This window comes from Dermacentor variabilis, chromosome 9 (assembly GCF_050947875.1).
Source record: "Dermacentor variabilis isolate Ectoservices chromosome 9, ASM5094787v1, whole genome shotgun sequence".
NCBI lineage: Eukaryota > Metazoa > Arthropoda > Arachnida > Ixodida > Ixodidae > Dermacentor > Dermacentor variabilis.
In genome coordinates this window covers 135515928-135532057 of record NC_134576.1, presented here as the reverse complement: position 1 = coordinate 135532057, position 16130 = coordinate 135515928, and the positions used below count along the sequence as shown (strand labels likewise).

Sequence of the window (16130 nt, the reverse complement as noted above, 5' to 3'; positions counted from 1 at the left end):
CAATGAATGCGCTCTGCGAACGACGAGTCGAGCGTTTATGAATTCCTTACGCAAGAGGTGACAACAGCAGCGCAGCTCCCTGTTCAGTTGACCTAATTTTTTATCCTCTTTGAGATTATAATTTGATACAATTTATGTGGTTGCTACACTTTATTGAATACCGTGCTTCAGCCATGGTTTGGCCATAAACACGATTACGTTATTTGAGATTCGAAGGCGTTTCCACCACTGTTGTTGATTGTCGTTATTGAATGAAGAAGTAGCATTCTGTCGGCACTTGCACACTCCCTCTAGGGTTTGATCAGTTCTCTCCTGATATCGCATTGTTAAAAATGCCCCGTCTTGCTATTCGAACGGGACTAAAAATGAACTAGGCATGCTGAGACTTGGAAACTGTTCCATTGCTGTATGTACTAAGTGTGTACTTTTCCTCGATCTTTAGTCTTTCTTAAGTACAGGTCACACAACCATATAATATTTATTGTATAAAGAAGAAATGAAGCGATTGATTTGTGGCTACGTTGAATCGTCATAGCCATAGTCATCGCAGACCATCTGTCTAGTCATAGCGTACTACTTATCACATTATCCCCTAGTACACTTGCCTAGGCAGTCTGGAGCTTCAGAGGACTTTGCATTAATTTTCTCCGACTTGACAACAAAGTACTGGGTTTATGTAATGTGTTGGTTTAGCGATCAAACTGTTTTCTTTCTGTCTGCATCCTCGGAAATACTAAAAATTGCATGTGTTTATTAAATGGCTGTATCTTGCTTTTGCTAAAGCTCTGCGTTCTGTGACAACTAAAAAAATTGATTAACCACGTGGCTTGACGTCTACCCGAGATTATAAGGAGCCGATAACGAAACAAGAAATCACTCCCGCGGTGACTGCCTCGTAGCCACCGCGGTTAATTTGCCACTTAGGGCAAAATACATTAGGCAAAAAACTACATAGACACCGACCATGGAGGCGTGGATAGGGCCTCCACAGGAACTTAGCTGAACCTATTTCGAATTCTTCGCAACGTAGACATCGGCCTCGGTAATGTTGGTCAATTGTTTATGCGCTCAGTGCTGAACCCGCAACCATGGTAAAGATTATAACCAATCAATTTATTGTCAAATATGATTTCGATAACGGCATTGCCACCACCCCTACATTGTCACGTACCCTATGTATGTCCAAGCCAGCCCACCTACAGGTAACTGGACACATCGTAAACACAAATGTGGTGCACGGGTGTCAGTTTATCGCCTGTCTAAGTAGTTATTTTTGACATGGCCCAGGGACAGCAGCACATACCCACTGAAAGTTATCGACCAAGGACCTGGTGGCTACGGGGAAATATATCTTGAAAAAAAAAGAAGCTATTACATTGGAATTAATATCTGTGAAAGAACACTGTTCTAACCTCGCCAGGCGCCTGCAATAGATGCTTTTGTCAACAGCCGAAGATGATGTAGCTGCAAGAACATTTTCTCGTCAAACCGGAAAAAAAGCAGATGCAGTAGCTACTGATGTCACATGTTGTAGCGGCTATAGTTTGGTAGCGAGTGACCATTAGTCTGATTTGGCTACGGCACAAGTCTGTTGTTCTTACTTACAAGGACACCCTATACTGTGCTTAAATACTAGTGTGTTTAAATACTAGTGATATTGATGTCCATAAAACAATGGTGTTTGGGAATGGTGCAATATGGTAACATTTTGCATTGATACGCAGGCCCGGCAGAGATTAGAGCATCCGACACGGAAAAAAATGTTTTTTTTTTCGGAGAAAACAAGGCTATAAAAATTTGGCTAATAATACAAACATTTTAATAAATATGAAACGTCAGCAACTGCTACTGAAAAATGCACCCTTGTTGCAGCGATTCGTCGTGCTCATGTACGGACTAGAGGGTCGAACCTCCGGCCCAACCGCACACTGCCCCTAATCATCCTTAATCTTCACGAGATCCTGCATGAACAATATCAGATACTTTCAAGTGCTCTGCAATGGCCAACCAGCAGTCGTAGTTGAGGGCGTCGATCTGCGTGCCCTCTCCGGGCCAGCACTCGATGACCCGACCGACCACATTGTTGATCGAGAAGTAGTTCCTCCGAATGAAGCGGCGCGCCGACGTCACAGCGGCGACCGCCTCCGCCTCGCTCATGCCCGACGTGGCCATCACGCGCAGAGTGAGCACCGCCTTCTTTTCGTACACCTCGAACGCCTCCGCGAACGGCTTCGTGCGGTCCCGCTCCAGAACAAAGCGTACGGCCCGGTGAAGCCGCGTCACGTTCCTCTGCACGGCGACCTCCATGTGTCGAGTCGAAGACTCGGCGATGCACCTGGAGCGAACCGAGAAGGACACGACGTTCCGGTTCTGCAGCAGACCCCGACCCACCGCGGCCAGGCACTCGGGGCTCACTTCGCGCGTACACACCAGCTCCACGTCGCTCAGGAACTCGTTGGCCGCCAGCACGGACGCGAACTCGTCGGCGGACGAGGGCTTCATGGCGTCGCTGCAGATGACGCACAGCTGGGCGACCCCGCGATTGGCTCGCAGTCCCACCGAGGCGCTGACCGCGGACCCGGGGCTCTCACAGTCGTGGAGCTTGAGCTCGACGATCGACGTGTTCGCCCTCAGGGCCTCTCGAAGGTTGTCGATCTGTCCGGGACGGGCCCGCCAGAGACTTACCGACAGGCATCGCACGAAACAAGAGCCCGACAGGGCCCGGCACAGCATCGCGAAGTACGCGTCGCTTAGCCGCCCCGCGTTCAGCTGCAAGTGGTTGGGGCACAGCCGGGGCTCGCCCAGGATGGCGCTCAGGTACTGGGCATCCGAGTTCACCCACGGCAGTTGCACGCGTGCGTAGAGGTCATTTTGGCACAACTGGGCGGAGAGCATCCACCTGATGAAAAAGGAAAAACGAGAGCAAAGCATGCGATGCACTTCTTGGCGGGTAGCAATTATTTCTTGCGCATTATCGCAAGAGTTCCGAGGCATGTCATACCTAGAAATAAAAGGATGGGTTATCCAACGCGTAACAATTTCTGTGCCTTCGAGGCGAGCGCAACCTCTCTATCAGAAGTGTCGCCGTGACGCATCGTAAGCGGCAGTGCGAGAAGATCTGCTACGAGCGCTCATTTCATGCAGAGACGCGATGTAAGCTGTTGTGTATCGCATAGCTTCCTAGAAAAATTGCTAGCGCTAACTAAACTGTGGCGCTGCTGTCTACGGGTGCTACTAGCACTGTGGGGCATGCGACTCTGGTAACAACGATTGTTAGCACACTGATTCGCCCAAACTGCGACTTCTTTGTTTCAAACGGCCTTGTGAACTTCTAAATTGCTCACATTCAACAAGATGTTTTGTTGCACATGTAATAATTCACGATATACTTGCACATAAGTCCAGATAGCTATTGTCTTTATGAATTTGGAAATAAAATCTGATTGCTTCGAAGTTTAGAAAAGCAAAACGTTTAGGTAACGCCACAAGTACGTCTGTAGCCACAAGCATAAAGAAACCCGATGCGGTGGCTTAGTGGCTATGGCGCTGCGCTGCTACTAACGAGGTGGGAGGTTGGACTCCCGGCCGGGTGGGCCGCACTGTGATGGGGGCCAAATTCGAAAACGCTCGTTTAACGTGCTTTGGCTGCTTGGTAGAGAACTCTAGGTGTCAACCATTAATCCTGAGTCCGTAACTCATAATCAGGTCGATTCTTTTTTGCAAGTGAAACCCCAGGATATAATTTAATTATGCGCGTAGATTAGGTGAATTCGCTTACTACCCATACTTCCCGTGAATTTGTCGCAGCAATCGTGTTCCTTATATTAACTTTTGTGGGAAACTATGAAGTTCACCACCCGAGAGGGGCTCCTGGCACTGCCTGGAGATTATGGTTTATTGTTAAGGATAACAAGGTCACGTACGTATTTCATAAGTTAGGAAAAAAGAAGCTAATGACCTCGGTGAAGCGAAACTGTTATATGGCACACTTTAGTGTGCTTTCATTTAAAAAAAAACGACTGAAGTATACTTTATGTGCACACAAGTGTTATTTAGGCAGGTCGTGTTAACATACCTGCGTATGCGACGACGCGTGTCATTTTTAGCAATCGCACGTGGTGTCCTCATTTACATGAAGGTGACAATAATGCGTCGCATTTCGCTCGATATTACAATAATATAAGCGTACAATGTCCTAAGCATTACAGTAATGTAAAAGGAAGAGTTTTTTTTTACTTTTTCTTTATCAGTAATTTCTGTCTAAATATTGTAAAGGGAGAAATAATTTCTTGCGGTATTCGCTGCGCCGATTGACCAGGTTTGTTGCACTTAAAGAAAAAGGTAAATCTACCCACTCCAGGAAGTACATAATTGTATCAATAGCTTCTTTTTAATTACTTAATATCACAAAATTTCACAAACTCAAGAATCGTGTGCAAGATTCCAGTTGAATAACGACACACGATGTGACAATTAGGTGAACTTCACCTATTGAGTAGGTTACACGTGAAAAAAAATCATGTATTATACGCCGCTCTGACGCATACCACTTATATGCAAGTAGGACACTTCCAAAAAACCTTGCAAGCATTGTAACAATTAACAATTTCACGTAAGCTCCACACGAATATCACAGCTGTCCGCTTGAGAGGATCTCGCATATGCAGTTCACATAACCATGCTATCTTTTAGCGTAGAGTTATGGATTTGGTAAACATTATGCTGCAACTTTTTTGGAACCCTACATAAACGCGGCAGTCTTATATATATATATATATATATATATATATATATATATATATATATATATATATATATATATATATATATATATATATATATATATATATACTTAATCTACCCACTTCCTTCCGCCACGTTCAGGGCATCACCAATGCGCTCGTGTGATGCGATGTGCTAGTGTGGCGTTGATATAAACGTGGCTTGTATGATCTACAAGAGCCGAAAGGACACGCACACACACACGTCAAGAAGCGCGCTACGTTACCTTTCTCCTAGTTTTATAAGTGGCGGATGTATGTGATAACGTAATACACTACGGATATTGTACATATACATTGACTCTCTGTCACGTCATTTGAGATTCAAATTTCTTCATGACATTTCATTATGAAAACTAAGTTCGCGCAATGTGTCCACGTTATCGCCGCCACCCCACACTCGACTTCTTCGCGTCCATAGCTAGACTGTAAGGTGTATTGCTAAATCGATGCGGCTGATGAGACATACAAGAGCGCAAGCAGTGACTTGTGCCCCGGTGCGCTAAACAAACGCAGCGGTATACTTAAAGACAAACTAACTTCGCAAGACATTTTCCTCTCACCTCTGTTCCTCCGAGGCAGCCAAGAAGTCGACTTGCAACAACCACAGCGTCTTGTTCTTCTCCAGAGCTCTCAGCAGAGTTTGCATCTGCGGTACGTTCATGATGACGTCGCACACCATCAGCTGCCTCAGCGTGACGTTCTCTTCCAGAGCGGCCGCTACCAGCTCGGCGGCCGTGATGTCGAACTCGCAGGCCCTGAAGGTGAGCGAGTGCAGTCCCGCGTAGGAGGATAGCACGCACTTGAGCAGCGACCCGACAGTCGGGCCCGTCACGCAGTCGCACTTGCTGATTTCCAGGTGTCTCAGCACCGTGCTCGCTTTGAGGCCCCTCAGAACGCTCGTGAAGACGTGCGTGTAAGCGTGGTAACAGAACTCGGACAGCACGGACCCATTCCTCTGAGCCAGGCCGGCGACGGTGGCCAGGAGCTCCTCGTTGTGCGGGTCTTCGGTGGGCTCGATTGTGGTGTTCAGCGCTTCCCTCAAACACAACTTTTCGAGGCGGTCGGCCGACTGAAGCAGATTGTTGAAGTACTTCAGCCCTTGCAAGTCCAAGTGGGCGTTGAACGTGAGCTCTCTCAGGTTCCGGCATCTAGAAATGCTGTCGGCGAGAATGTTGGACGCGCCGCCGGTTATGAAGGTCCTGGTCACGGTGACTGTTCTCACGGTGGCCGCGTTCGCCGCCAGCAACGCGCCCAGTTCGATCGACAGCGGGTCGCCCACGGTGGCTTCGTCCAAGACGAGGGCCTCGAGTTTCGCCACGCGACCCAGGGAGTTCATGAGCGAGCTGCACTCAAACGCGCCGATTCCTCCTATGGCGATTTGGCGCACGTTCGGGTAAGACTCGTACAAGGAGGTGGGCACGGTCGATCGGTCCAGCTCCATTTCGCCTTGGCCGAACTTCACGGCGACGACGCACCGGTGCTTCCTCGGCAGCCAAGCGAGGAAGTAGGCCGCGTTGTAGGGACTGTTCGTGATCTTCGGCTTCTTGCTTCCCGGTCGCGTGCGCAGGCACAAGTATCCGGGTATGTGCTCCACGATTTGAAGTCTCAGCGGAGCGAGGACGCCGTTCCACTTGGCCAGTTCGTCGCACAGCCAGCAGATCTTCTCCGTGGCCGGGTACGCCGAGCACTCCCGCTCTAAGTCGAGCCTCGAGAGTGCCTCGTGCCAAGACTGCTCGTCGGCCATTTTCCGTGAAGTTGCCCCAGGCTCTTTCGGGTGCCCTGCGTTTTGTTGGCCAGCCGATAGGTAAGGGCAGCAACCACGAGACACAAATGTCGTATCCCGCCTCCGCAGTGTTAGTACAAGGGTTTTAGCTTATCCGTAAGCGTATTGACTTCTGCGAAATACCGGTTTACCTGAGAAGCAAACGTGAGTAGCAGAGTTTAACCGGCAATGACACTGACCTATTATTTATATCACTAACTATATTCTATGTATAGCTGCTTATGAAGTGTCAGCAGCGACCTAATCATAACATGTGGCCTTCTTATTTTTCTTCAAGAAGAACGTCCACGTAACGGAAAAACGTGCCTAACGCCTTGTGGTTGTTAAAATTGTCACAGCGTATCGCTGCCAATGTTGCTGCTGTAAAGTCACTAGATAACTGTTGTAAAGTTACTAGATAAAGAATTTCGGGGTAGCGTCAGTCTTTCATCTAGTTACCGCTCTCATCTTCGCCATCTCCCACCATTGCCCGTGCGCGATTGGCTTAGTGTAGTCACATGGCATGTAGAAGGTCCCAAAGTTTTTTTCGGGTAGCGTGGTTTATGCCAGCATCTATAGGTTTACTGCACGGAGCACAGTTTTAACACGAATACTGATAATAAATGTGTAAGTACACAAACTAGAAGCTATTTGCTTTTGTGCGCATATTGAGATATTGGGAACCTTTCGGGGTATGTAGAGGCGCTCCGTAGGGGAGGAGGATTAGGAAAAGGAGGGAGCGTGAAAAGGTTAATGGTGTTACCTCGAAACTTAACTACTAACTTTGTTGCTGCAGTCCGTTTCTGTGTAACCCGGTATTCCGACAGGGAGTTTTACGTGTCACAGGTGTCGAGGCCATAAACAGGCTAAGCAGCCCACGAATGTTGACGGCTTGCGACTAGCCAGACAAAGAAATCCTCGCTCGATGTAAGCCTGTAGCGCTCCCAATACCTCTCAGGCACGTCCGACAGAAATCAGTCTATCCCAAACACTACATACCAAACTGAATTTGTCCTGCTACTGTGTTTCTCAATGTACTCCTCTGCACCCGTGATCGGCAAGCCACTCCGCTGCGTGAGTCTCATTGCTATGAATCGACGCCACCCGGCTTCGCCCAACCGGCCCAGCTTCGCGTTTACGAGCAAGTGCAGCGTTCCAAGCCATTCTGGCTATTCTTCGCTGTCCATCCAATTGTCCTTAAGCATGAACGCAGCGCAGCAAAAGCCGTCGTGAGTACTTTCAGACCACATACCTTCGCGCAGATTTTCAACAGATCGATGATCGGAGCATCGCGGAATGAAAAAGTGCCGTAGCTAGTTGATCTTCAAGCTCTCCGTGAGCGCGTCTCCAAGGCGTCTCCCCGAGACGCGAGCAGACGCGAGCAACGCGCAGTCAGATTGGTTGCGAAACTTCGGCGGACCCCCTGTCACGGTCGGCCGAATCGACTCGCCAGCGCATCGAAGGCGTAGAAAGCGTCGCTTTAAATATAGCGTCTGATTTTTCTGGCGTCGTCCGAAAGGGAGAACTTAGCAGCAGTAATTATCTACAAGAAGCTGGTAACATCTTACCTTTGTCGTTGCTTCTGGCAGGCCTCTCTCTCCTCGGGTTTTTGCCACCGGTGCGGCAAAGGCAGCGTGGCTGTCGTCGTGGCTACCTCTCGCGTGCAGTTTCGCGTGCATTCATGTTATAATGATGATGATAGGGGTTGTCTACAAAGTATAGGAGCCTGTGCATTCTACAACAAGCAACGGCTGATTGCTGGAAGAAGTTAGCGGTCACGAATGCTAAACAAAATATGTCACAAACCGCGTCCGTCTCGTCGTGCAAATGTGTTCGCGTTGTCAGTGTGGATCTTTCGTCTGTCCGAAACTCACTGCAGCTTCCCAAGTATAGTGCTTAGAATTTACTTACTAGTGTGCTGACCACGGGCTTCGCGGTGGCACGGAGAATGATGCCTTCCGCAGGCGGACACCAGACGGCGACAGCCGTAGGGGCCGTGCTACACCGAGCGACGTCCCTTGCCAACGGGCGCTTGCGAGAGGCGCCGATGGGCTGTCCCAGCCCGTCTCGCGCTGCGCAAAGTTAATTTAGGTGCAAAACGTAATCAAAAGAATTTTTTTGCACTTACAAATGATCGTACGCACAGTTGTCATTAATACGCTGCACGATACCGGGTGTTTCTTAGAACAATACCAATAAATAAATACGTGGTTTCCGAAGGAGTATAACTTTTTTTCAGAGTAAACTATTATGTGCGACACATGTTCACAAATGCTAAATTCACACCGACTTGTAGCTAATTACGATAAATTTACTCATGATCTGTTCACTCACCTAACGGCACTTATTGCGACTGACGGTAATTAAACAGGGCAAATTTTCATGGGCGACACAAGCTGGGGTGCCAACGTGCATTGCGGACTACATTGGAGTTGTACTTTCTTTTGCGAAGCAATGTACAAACCTCGTTTAATTTGTTGCAAAGGTCCGGAGTTAGTCTTCGATCTGCCCATTTTATATTCTTCTCCCACTCGGCTAAACGTTCTGGGTCAGCAGGCGCGCTAAATAATGAGACCCGCTCGTTGTTTCAACGGTATTCACCAGTACAATATGGGGCAAAACATGTGCTGTATTTACGCCTCGTCTTCTGCGACGACATCGCAGTTCTGTGAACAGGCACAAGTGCGAACCGCGTCTACAGAAAAGAAACCCAGAAACATGCGGAGGTACCATACGCTACTTGCTCGAGATCAACAACGCACCGCAACCGACTGCGCTTACGAACGCGCATCCGAAGCGCAAGCGATGCGCTTGCAACGCGCGCGCCAGACGCGCCGCTCGGTTAGCACGGTCCTAAAGCCCCTCAATTTTTCAAAAGTAGCGCCATTCTTAGATCTTTCCGACACCCCGCTCACCCTGGCGGGTCCTCCTCCACGCCTCCTGTCGCCCCAGCCTCCTCCGCTCCCCCATTGGCCAATCTGTGTCACGTGGAAGCAGGCGCCGCGCTTTTCTATATTTTTTCTTTCCAGCGCGGAGTGGGCGCCGCGCTTTTGTATATTTTTTTCTTTCCAGCGCGCGCCAACCTCCATTGTTGGGCCTGCGCGACGAAAGTACGGCAGGTGGACTGACGGAGTGCGTTAGCGTAATAGAATGTGTAGGGCCGAGAACTTAATTGCGATGCCATGCTGCTCCGCCTTCGGTTGCCGCAACAGACACAGCGAGGGCAAAAAGCTTTTTGCTTTGCCATCCGGCGGGCACAACGCAAGAAGAAGTGTGGATTCGCAGGATCGGGCGGGCTGACTTCGAGGAAGTGGCAAAGAACGCACGGCTAGTCACAACCTCTTATTTAGAGCCTAGTTCACGCCTTACGCTTCGAAAAAGTGTGTGCTCATGCTCTGCGTGGTTTTAAGCGCTTTGTTTGACTTTTTTTTTCGAATGTGCTCTCTTTGTTTCATGTAGTTTCGTCTTGCGGTGAAATGCACGCATCTGCAGCTGGCCTGTGACATAAAAGCGACTTTATTCAGGGTGTGTTTTGAGCTCCACCAGAAGTTAACACATTCTCGATGTTTTTGCAAGGCTCAATATGACTTACGATGCAGTCTTAGCTTCGAATGTACGCCCGCATGTATTGATTTGGTTTGTGGTGATTAACGTTTTTAAGGTTCCGAAGCGACTAAAGCTAGAATGCAGGTCGTAGCGGATGGCTCCGCATACCTTTATCGAGCTCGCCTGGGGATGTTTAACGTGCACTTTGATCGTAGAGTCGTACGTGGGCCGGTAAATTCCTTGTTGGCGTTTCATAATACTCGCGCGGGCGCGCTAGCGCTGCTTTAGAATTGGCGCCTCGGCGCGATTGTATTTCTTCAATAAACTTTATTTACTAGTTTTAATACCTTGTCATTATTTCGTATTATTGACGGCGCTTCCAGGGCACCAAAGCGGCAACGGGAACACCAAAGCTAGAACCAGGGCTGGATGGGGCCCGCCGAAGCCTGTGCATGCCAAGGGGGTATAAGATTGCGGAAAGTCAATTTTGTATGCGAACACTCCCTGCGACGCCTGCATTATTGCAATGTCACGTGCTCTTCAGAGGCCTCCGTTAGCTATTACATGTGCCCTCCGGGAGTAGTACTTGTAAAAAAAAATAATATATCATCACGATTACCAAAGCACCCCGCAATGGAAAAAACGGCCCTGTTGCCAGGCATTGCTGACCGCACACAGCCATTCCGCCTGTGTGCGGTCAGCAATCTCTCACGCGCCGGCCGAACAAAAGTATCCTGCAGGTACGTAAATGAACCTACGAAACCACGTACACATACTTTCACGCAGTCAACACCTGAAACTTTGATAATTACGCGCGTGTTTGATTACACCGCGTGCATGCGTCGTGTTTCAGCAACACGAACTCTCAACGTCGCGCGCTTTACGCCTTAAATGCGCCTTGAATAATGGTCCTTTTCTCTATTTCTTCCACAATTCGAACACGAAATTCTAAAGGCCAGTTACCGACTGACGAAGAAAGATCTCGATTGAAAAAACTGCTCCGCAGGGCTCGAACGAACTTTTCAGCGGATTTCCTCCCGTAGCGTGTTAGCCGTCGTCTGCTACGGCAGGCCCACCACCGACGGCGCCACCGTCGAGGCCGCGCCGAGCGGAGGAGGAGGGAAGTGAATGGCGCTACTTTGGGAGATTAAGGGGCTTTACACGGTCCCAAAGAGTGTCGCCGTCTGGTGGCCTCCAGTGGAAGCCATCACCGGCGGTGCCAGCGTCTCCCATTGGAAACGCTCGGCGGTCGGCACACTAGTAAGTATATTCTAGGCACTATATCCCAAGTATAGAATACTCACCAGAACTGCAGCATAGCGTTCATATTTAAACCTGTGGTTTATCAACTGGTCTGGGCATTCCGAGAACGAGTTCATTCACTAGTGGACCGCCGTACTTCGGAGCTGCAGTGATCTCACCAAACCTGCCGATATAGCAGAGCTTCTTGTTCGGAAACAAAGTTGCTTGGTTACGCACATTTCAGGCAAAAAGAGCAGTCATTTTCCTTTGGAGTCCGCTGGCAGTATTATTTGCCAAAGTCTTTCTCGAAAACTTCGCTTCCTGTAGTCTTTCAACACAGAAGGGTGGCCAGCTGGGCTGGTTGGTAAAAAATCGGGTAATGAAGGTAACAAGGTAATGACTGCGCTTGTCGTGTCTCAGTTTTAGTGTGTGTTTTTGTTCATGCTTCGATACCAAGAAGATCAACCTTTGCTTTCGAGGAGGTAGATTCACGCAAGTAGATTATGACGATTCGTCCTTTTCCTTTTGCCAGTTAACAAGTATTACTTGATTCTCTCTTTATGCGAAAGCGTCAAATGGCCCATTGAGCGTAACAGTTTGTGTCTGTCGTCTGTATCAGCGACACGGCACCTAAACTCGCATTGTCATTGGCTGCGACGCCACGTCACCACCGCGCCTCGACGGAGTAGAGCGCGCGAAAGCGAACACCTCCTCCCTCATTAGTGCGCCAGGTGTTGGGTGAGGGGAGAGGGCATCGCCGCGACGCCACGTCACGCTAGTTTTTGGCATGGGCGCTTCTCGTCGGAGCAGAACCAAGACATCCTAGATAGCAGGCCTGTGAACTCTTCTTGATGACGTCATGCTACTTGGACCGAAATTTTCCCTGTCATGCCTGGCGTGACGAAAGCGGTGACAGCAAAGTCACGGCGCCTTATTCGTGAGCATCCCAATTAGATTCTGTGGCAGTCGCGCAAGGTAGCATGGCGTCAAGCATCGAAGTGCACAGGCCTTGTCCTATCTAGTAGGCGTTGGCACAGCGGGCGAAATGGGACGCCTGCTGCGGCCGCAGCGCTCTAGGTGTTGCGTGAAGGTTGAGGGCATCGCCGCGTCAGTGGCATGCGGCGTTGGCACGCATGTTGCTGCTACTTGCTGACTGGGGTAGCACGTATCGCTATGGTACATTACTCGTAGCGCAAAAACTGAAGAACCGCTCAGTACCATTCAATTGGACATTAATGCTTTCGCATTCACAGCTCATAAGTTCAGGGGTGCTCTCATATTTTCTCTTAATCATCATCTAGACACTCCGGCAGCTATATGGCAGCAGCGGCTTCGGAAGCAATTTACACGAAGCTCATGGGTATAGTTGACGAATATTTATGCGCTCCCGAGCACTGGTCAGGCTCACAGTAGTGACCAACTCATCCATAACAAACAATAAGTAGTTCTAATTTTCAAACAACGTCGTCGCGCACTTGTCACCCGGCAGTTGCTGTCTTTACCTTACAAAGCTTTGTGGCAATTTTTGTCGGAGTAGGGTCTACATACAAAAAAGCTGGGTATAAACGTGATTTTAATTCAAACGCTCGTAGAAAACCGGGATTTATGAAAAGATTGCGACCACTTGCGTCATCACAAGGACACTTTTCCACTCTGTGCCCGCATCGTTGCATGTCGTTAACCAATTCGGAATTTGAGAATAGGCTCAATAATTCGTTCATGTCTGGCGCTCATCAGAGCCATGCCTGTGGCATCGCGGTCCTTCCGGGTCATGGAAAACCGACTTGAGAGAGAGTGAAACACAGGGTGTGCTCTAATTCTGACTAGCATTCGAGATAGTCTGTGTTTAAGCTAAGAAAACAGCTTCGAGTCCGCGTAATGGAACGCACTTGGAACCATCTGTAAGATGTTTCTGCAACGGGACGTCACCTCGCATCGACAAGAAAAAGCCAATAGAAGTGCATATTATTGCTGCATTTTAACTCTTGGCGAGTACGAACCTATCAAAACACGACGTAGCTTAAGTTAAGCTTGTAAAAAATCGTAAATATACGTTCTCCTTTAATCAGACAACCTCCCCGTCGGGTTTGCAAACATTCTGCTCAGCCGCCATCTTGTTTGGACGCCAAAGTAGCCTGCATGTTTTTGACTCCGATGCTGTCTTCACGAAGCTCTCTCCTTTCCTGGCTGCGTCAGAATTGAAATTAGACCTAAGATGACCGCTGGCCACTGATATTTAGCCGTCTACCACGATTATTGCAACGCAGCCAGAGGTTAACCTTTCTGAAATCATCCCCAGCAGGAGAGCAAAAAGTAAGAAAGTCAATTCAGCAACACTGGATGGTAGCAATAACGAAGGCCATTCGCAAATCTTACCAGCGCTCAGGTGGGAGGGAAACGCACCTATGACAGGTAGGGATTGGTGAATAGAAGTGAAAGAGAGGGAACATATTTGTTCGGCTTCATTTACTATATTGCAACGTAAGCGCAGTGTTCCATAAATAAATTGCTTCTTCCGAACTGTCTTGATTCGGAGCTTCTAGAAAAACAGATAATGTTGCTCAGCCCCACATATCAAGTAACAGAATGTTGCAAGATTTGCAGTATGACGTCACTTCGTGTAAATGAAGAATACAGCGTAGCTCTGCTTTTCTTTAAGACCATCGTAAGACGACGACGAAGAAAGGCGCTTGCTCCCGTACGTTCCGAAGAATCCATATATGCGGAAAACGAACTTGTCGACAAAAGATGTCGAACGAAAGCATTCGTGTCGACGATAGCACCTCGTTTCTGAATGAAGACGGCCACAACATCGTCTGCACGACCTGGAGAACGGATGCGGAGCCCAGGTACGTCGACACGTACAGTAAAACTCTTGCATGGGCTAGCTAGTGCATTCTGAAACACACAACGGGGCAGCGCGAAAAAACAAGGACGAAGAAAGATACGTACGCAGGACGGGCGCGCGTTCGTTGTACGTATATACCTGTCATCGCCCTTGTTTCTCACGCTGGCGCGTTGTGTGTTCAAGAAACGGCCTTCTACGCACATGACGTTGATAGGATTAGCGGCCGCCGTCGTAGACAAGTGGCTATGACGCTGGGCTGCTAAGCTCGAGGTAGCGGGTTCGGTACCAGCCGCGGCGGCCGCGTTCCGATGGCGGCGGTAAACAGAAAGGTCGTGTGATGTGCACTGGGGGCACGTTTAAGAACTCTAGGTAACGAAAATTATTCCGGAGCCTCCCGCTACGGCGTGCCTCATAATCAGATCGTAGGTTTCATACGTAACACCCAAGATCCGCTTTTTTCCCTTCTTTTTCTTGTGATAGAAGTAGCTGCATACTCCTAGCGGACTCTTAGTTCGACAGCAGTTTGTAGGTTGTTTCCACGTGACAGTAGTACGTAGTCTCCTTGTGAACGTTTTCCGTAGTGAGGCTAGTGAGGCAGCTGATCGGCTTGTCCGATAAACCTTACTTCTACTCTTCTGCGATTCCTACGTATCTCGACGTAAACTAAGCAAAGCAGTTCCACCAGCACAATTCTCGTATACAGATCCTTCAAGTGCACCAATCATACATGACAATTCATATTGCTATAACAGACCTTTCTTTTTTTCTGAGATACGCTGGATCGGTCCGTACACCACCGTATAGCTTTACAAAATAGCTTGTGCTTGCTTACGTTTATGCGCGCACTCCAACGTTGAATGAAGCTTAGCTGAATTTTTTTTTATAAATGTGACGCCTTTCAAAACAAATGACGTAGGCTTTTCGAAGGTCTCAAGCGATGACGTCGTTACCGGCAGATATCTAGCCTTATATCCCATGGGAAATCAGCCTGAGAAGCGAGTGCTGATAATTCATGTGACACTTCATTTTTTGGCATGACGCTCACTTATTACTCCTGTAGCGCTGCTGCTCGCTACGTGGTAGAGTTAGGTCAGGCGTTTCCGCAAAGCTCGATCGGCACTCGTGCATTTCACATGACTGGCAACGCCGTCCTGCCGAACTATACCCTCGATTACCCCACACCTGGTCCTACGAGTGAAACTTAAGAATAATGATGACAAAGAAAATATACATGTTTAGGATAGAGAAAAAACAGGAAGCAGATAGCTAGAAAAAGGCTTTGCTCGATGAACCCCACTCGGTGACATCAAAATCGAAATTGTATTGAGTAGAACGATTTAATGGAGGGAGATATGTTCTTTCCTTTTGTTGGACGATTGTCGTCCCAGTTTCTCTAGGCTGGAGAGATGCTCTCATGGGCAAGCTTGCTACAGAACTGTAGTAGGTGGTGTGCCGTGGTTGTCATACGCTGTAGCAGTGGCTACTCCAGGAAGACAGCTTCTGGTGGCATGTATGCATTCTCCGAGTATAGGAAACGAAGCCTAAGGGGGGAGAAAACGTTCTACAAAATAATAATTTCAACTGATGCGCCCAACGCAATCGCTGAAATTAAAAGACAAAGATTTAAAATCAGGAATTCTTGTGATACGTTCTCAACACCTTTGACCTCACGTTTTTGGCGCAGTTAGCTAAAGGCGCCGCAAATGGTGTAGCTGCAACCTTTGTCGGCGTGGTACGTTGTCGTGCCATTTTTGTTGCGTTCTTGTGAGCATCGTTCACGACGGCATAAGATGGCAAGCCAGAAATTAACTTTCTTGATTGTCGCAGGGCACTGCTCTTTGTAGCACACGGATATGGCGACTACTCTCAAGACCAAGGATACAAGGCCCTCGCCCATGCCACTGTTGGACTGGGCTTCTACGTGTTTTCCCACGACCATGGCAAGTGA

The 16130-nt window shown here is 48.6% G+C and overlaps 2 protein-coding genes across 5 annotated transcripts; one reads left to right on the top strand and one right to left on the bottom strand.

Moving 5' to 3' along the window:
• Nucleotides 1–1802: 1802 nt before the first annotated feature.
• On the bottom strand, nt 1803–8556 carry LOC142557604 (uncharacterized). Of its 4 annotated transcripts, XM_075669567.1 has the most exons (4): nt 8115–8439; nt 5345–6563; nt 2431–2899; nt 1803–2335 (listed from the first exon to the last, which is right to left on the bottom strand). In XM_075669567.1, exons 2-4 carry the CDS (start codon nt 6526–6528, stop codon nt 1976–1978), a joined length of 2013 nt encoding a protein of 670 aa, XP_075525682.1. In that variant the 5' UTR covers nt 6529–6563; nt 8115–8439; the 3' UTR covers nt 1803–1975. The 4 variants fall into 4 exon arrangements, with proteins under 4 accessions (XP_075525682.1, XP_075525681.1, XP_075525679.1 ...); XM_075669566.1 differs by lacking the exon at nt 8115–8439 and adding an exon at nt 8458–8556 and having other exon boundaries at nt 1803–2899; XM_075669564.1 differs by having other exon boundaries at nt 1803–2899; nt 8115–8437.
• Nucleotides 8557–13999: 5443 nt separating this feature from the next.
• On the top strand, nt 14000–16130 carry LOC142558207 (monoglyceride lipase-like). The gene is made up of 2 exons (XM_075670365.1): nt 14000–14183; nt 16010–16130. The coding sequence occupies exons 1-2, from the start codon at nt 14083–14085 to the stop codon at nt 16128–16130; spliced, it is 222 nt and encodes a 73-aa protein (XP_075526480.1). The 5' UTR covers nt 14000–14082.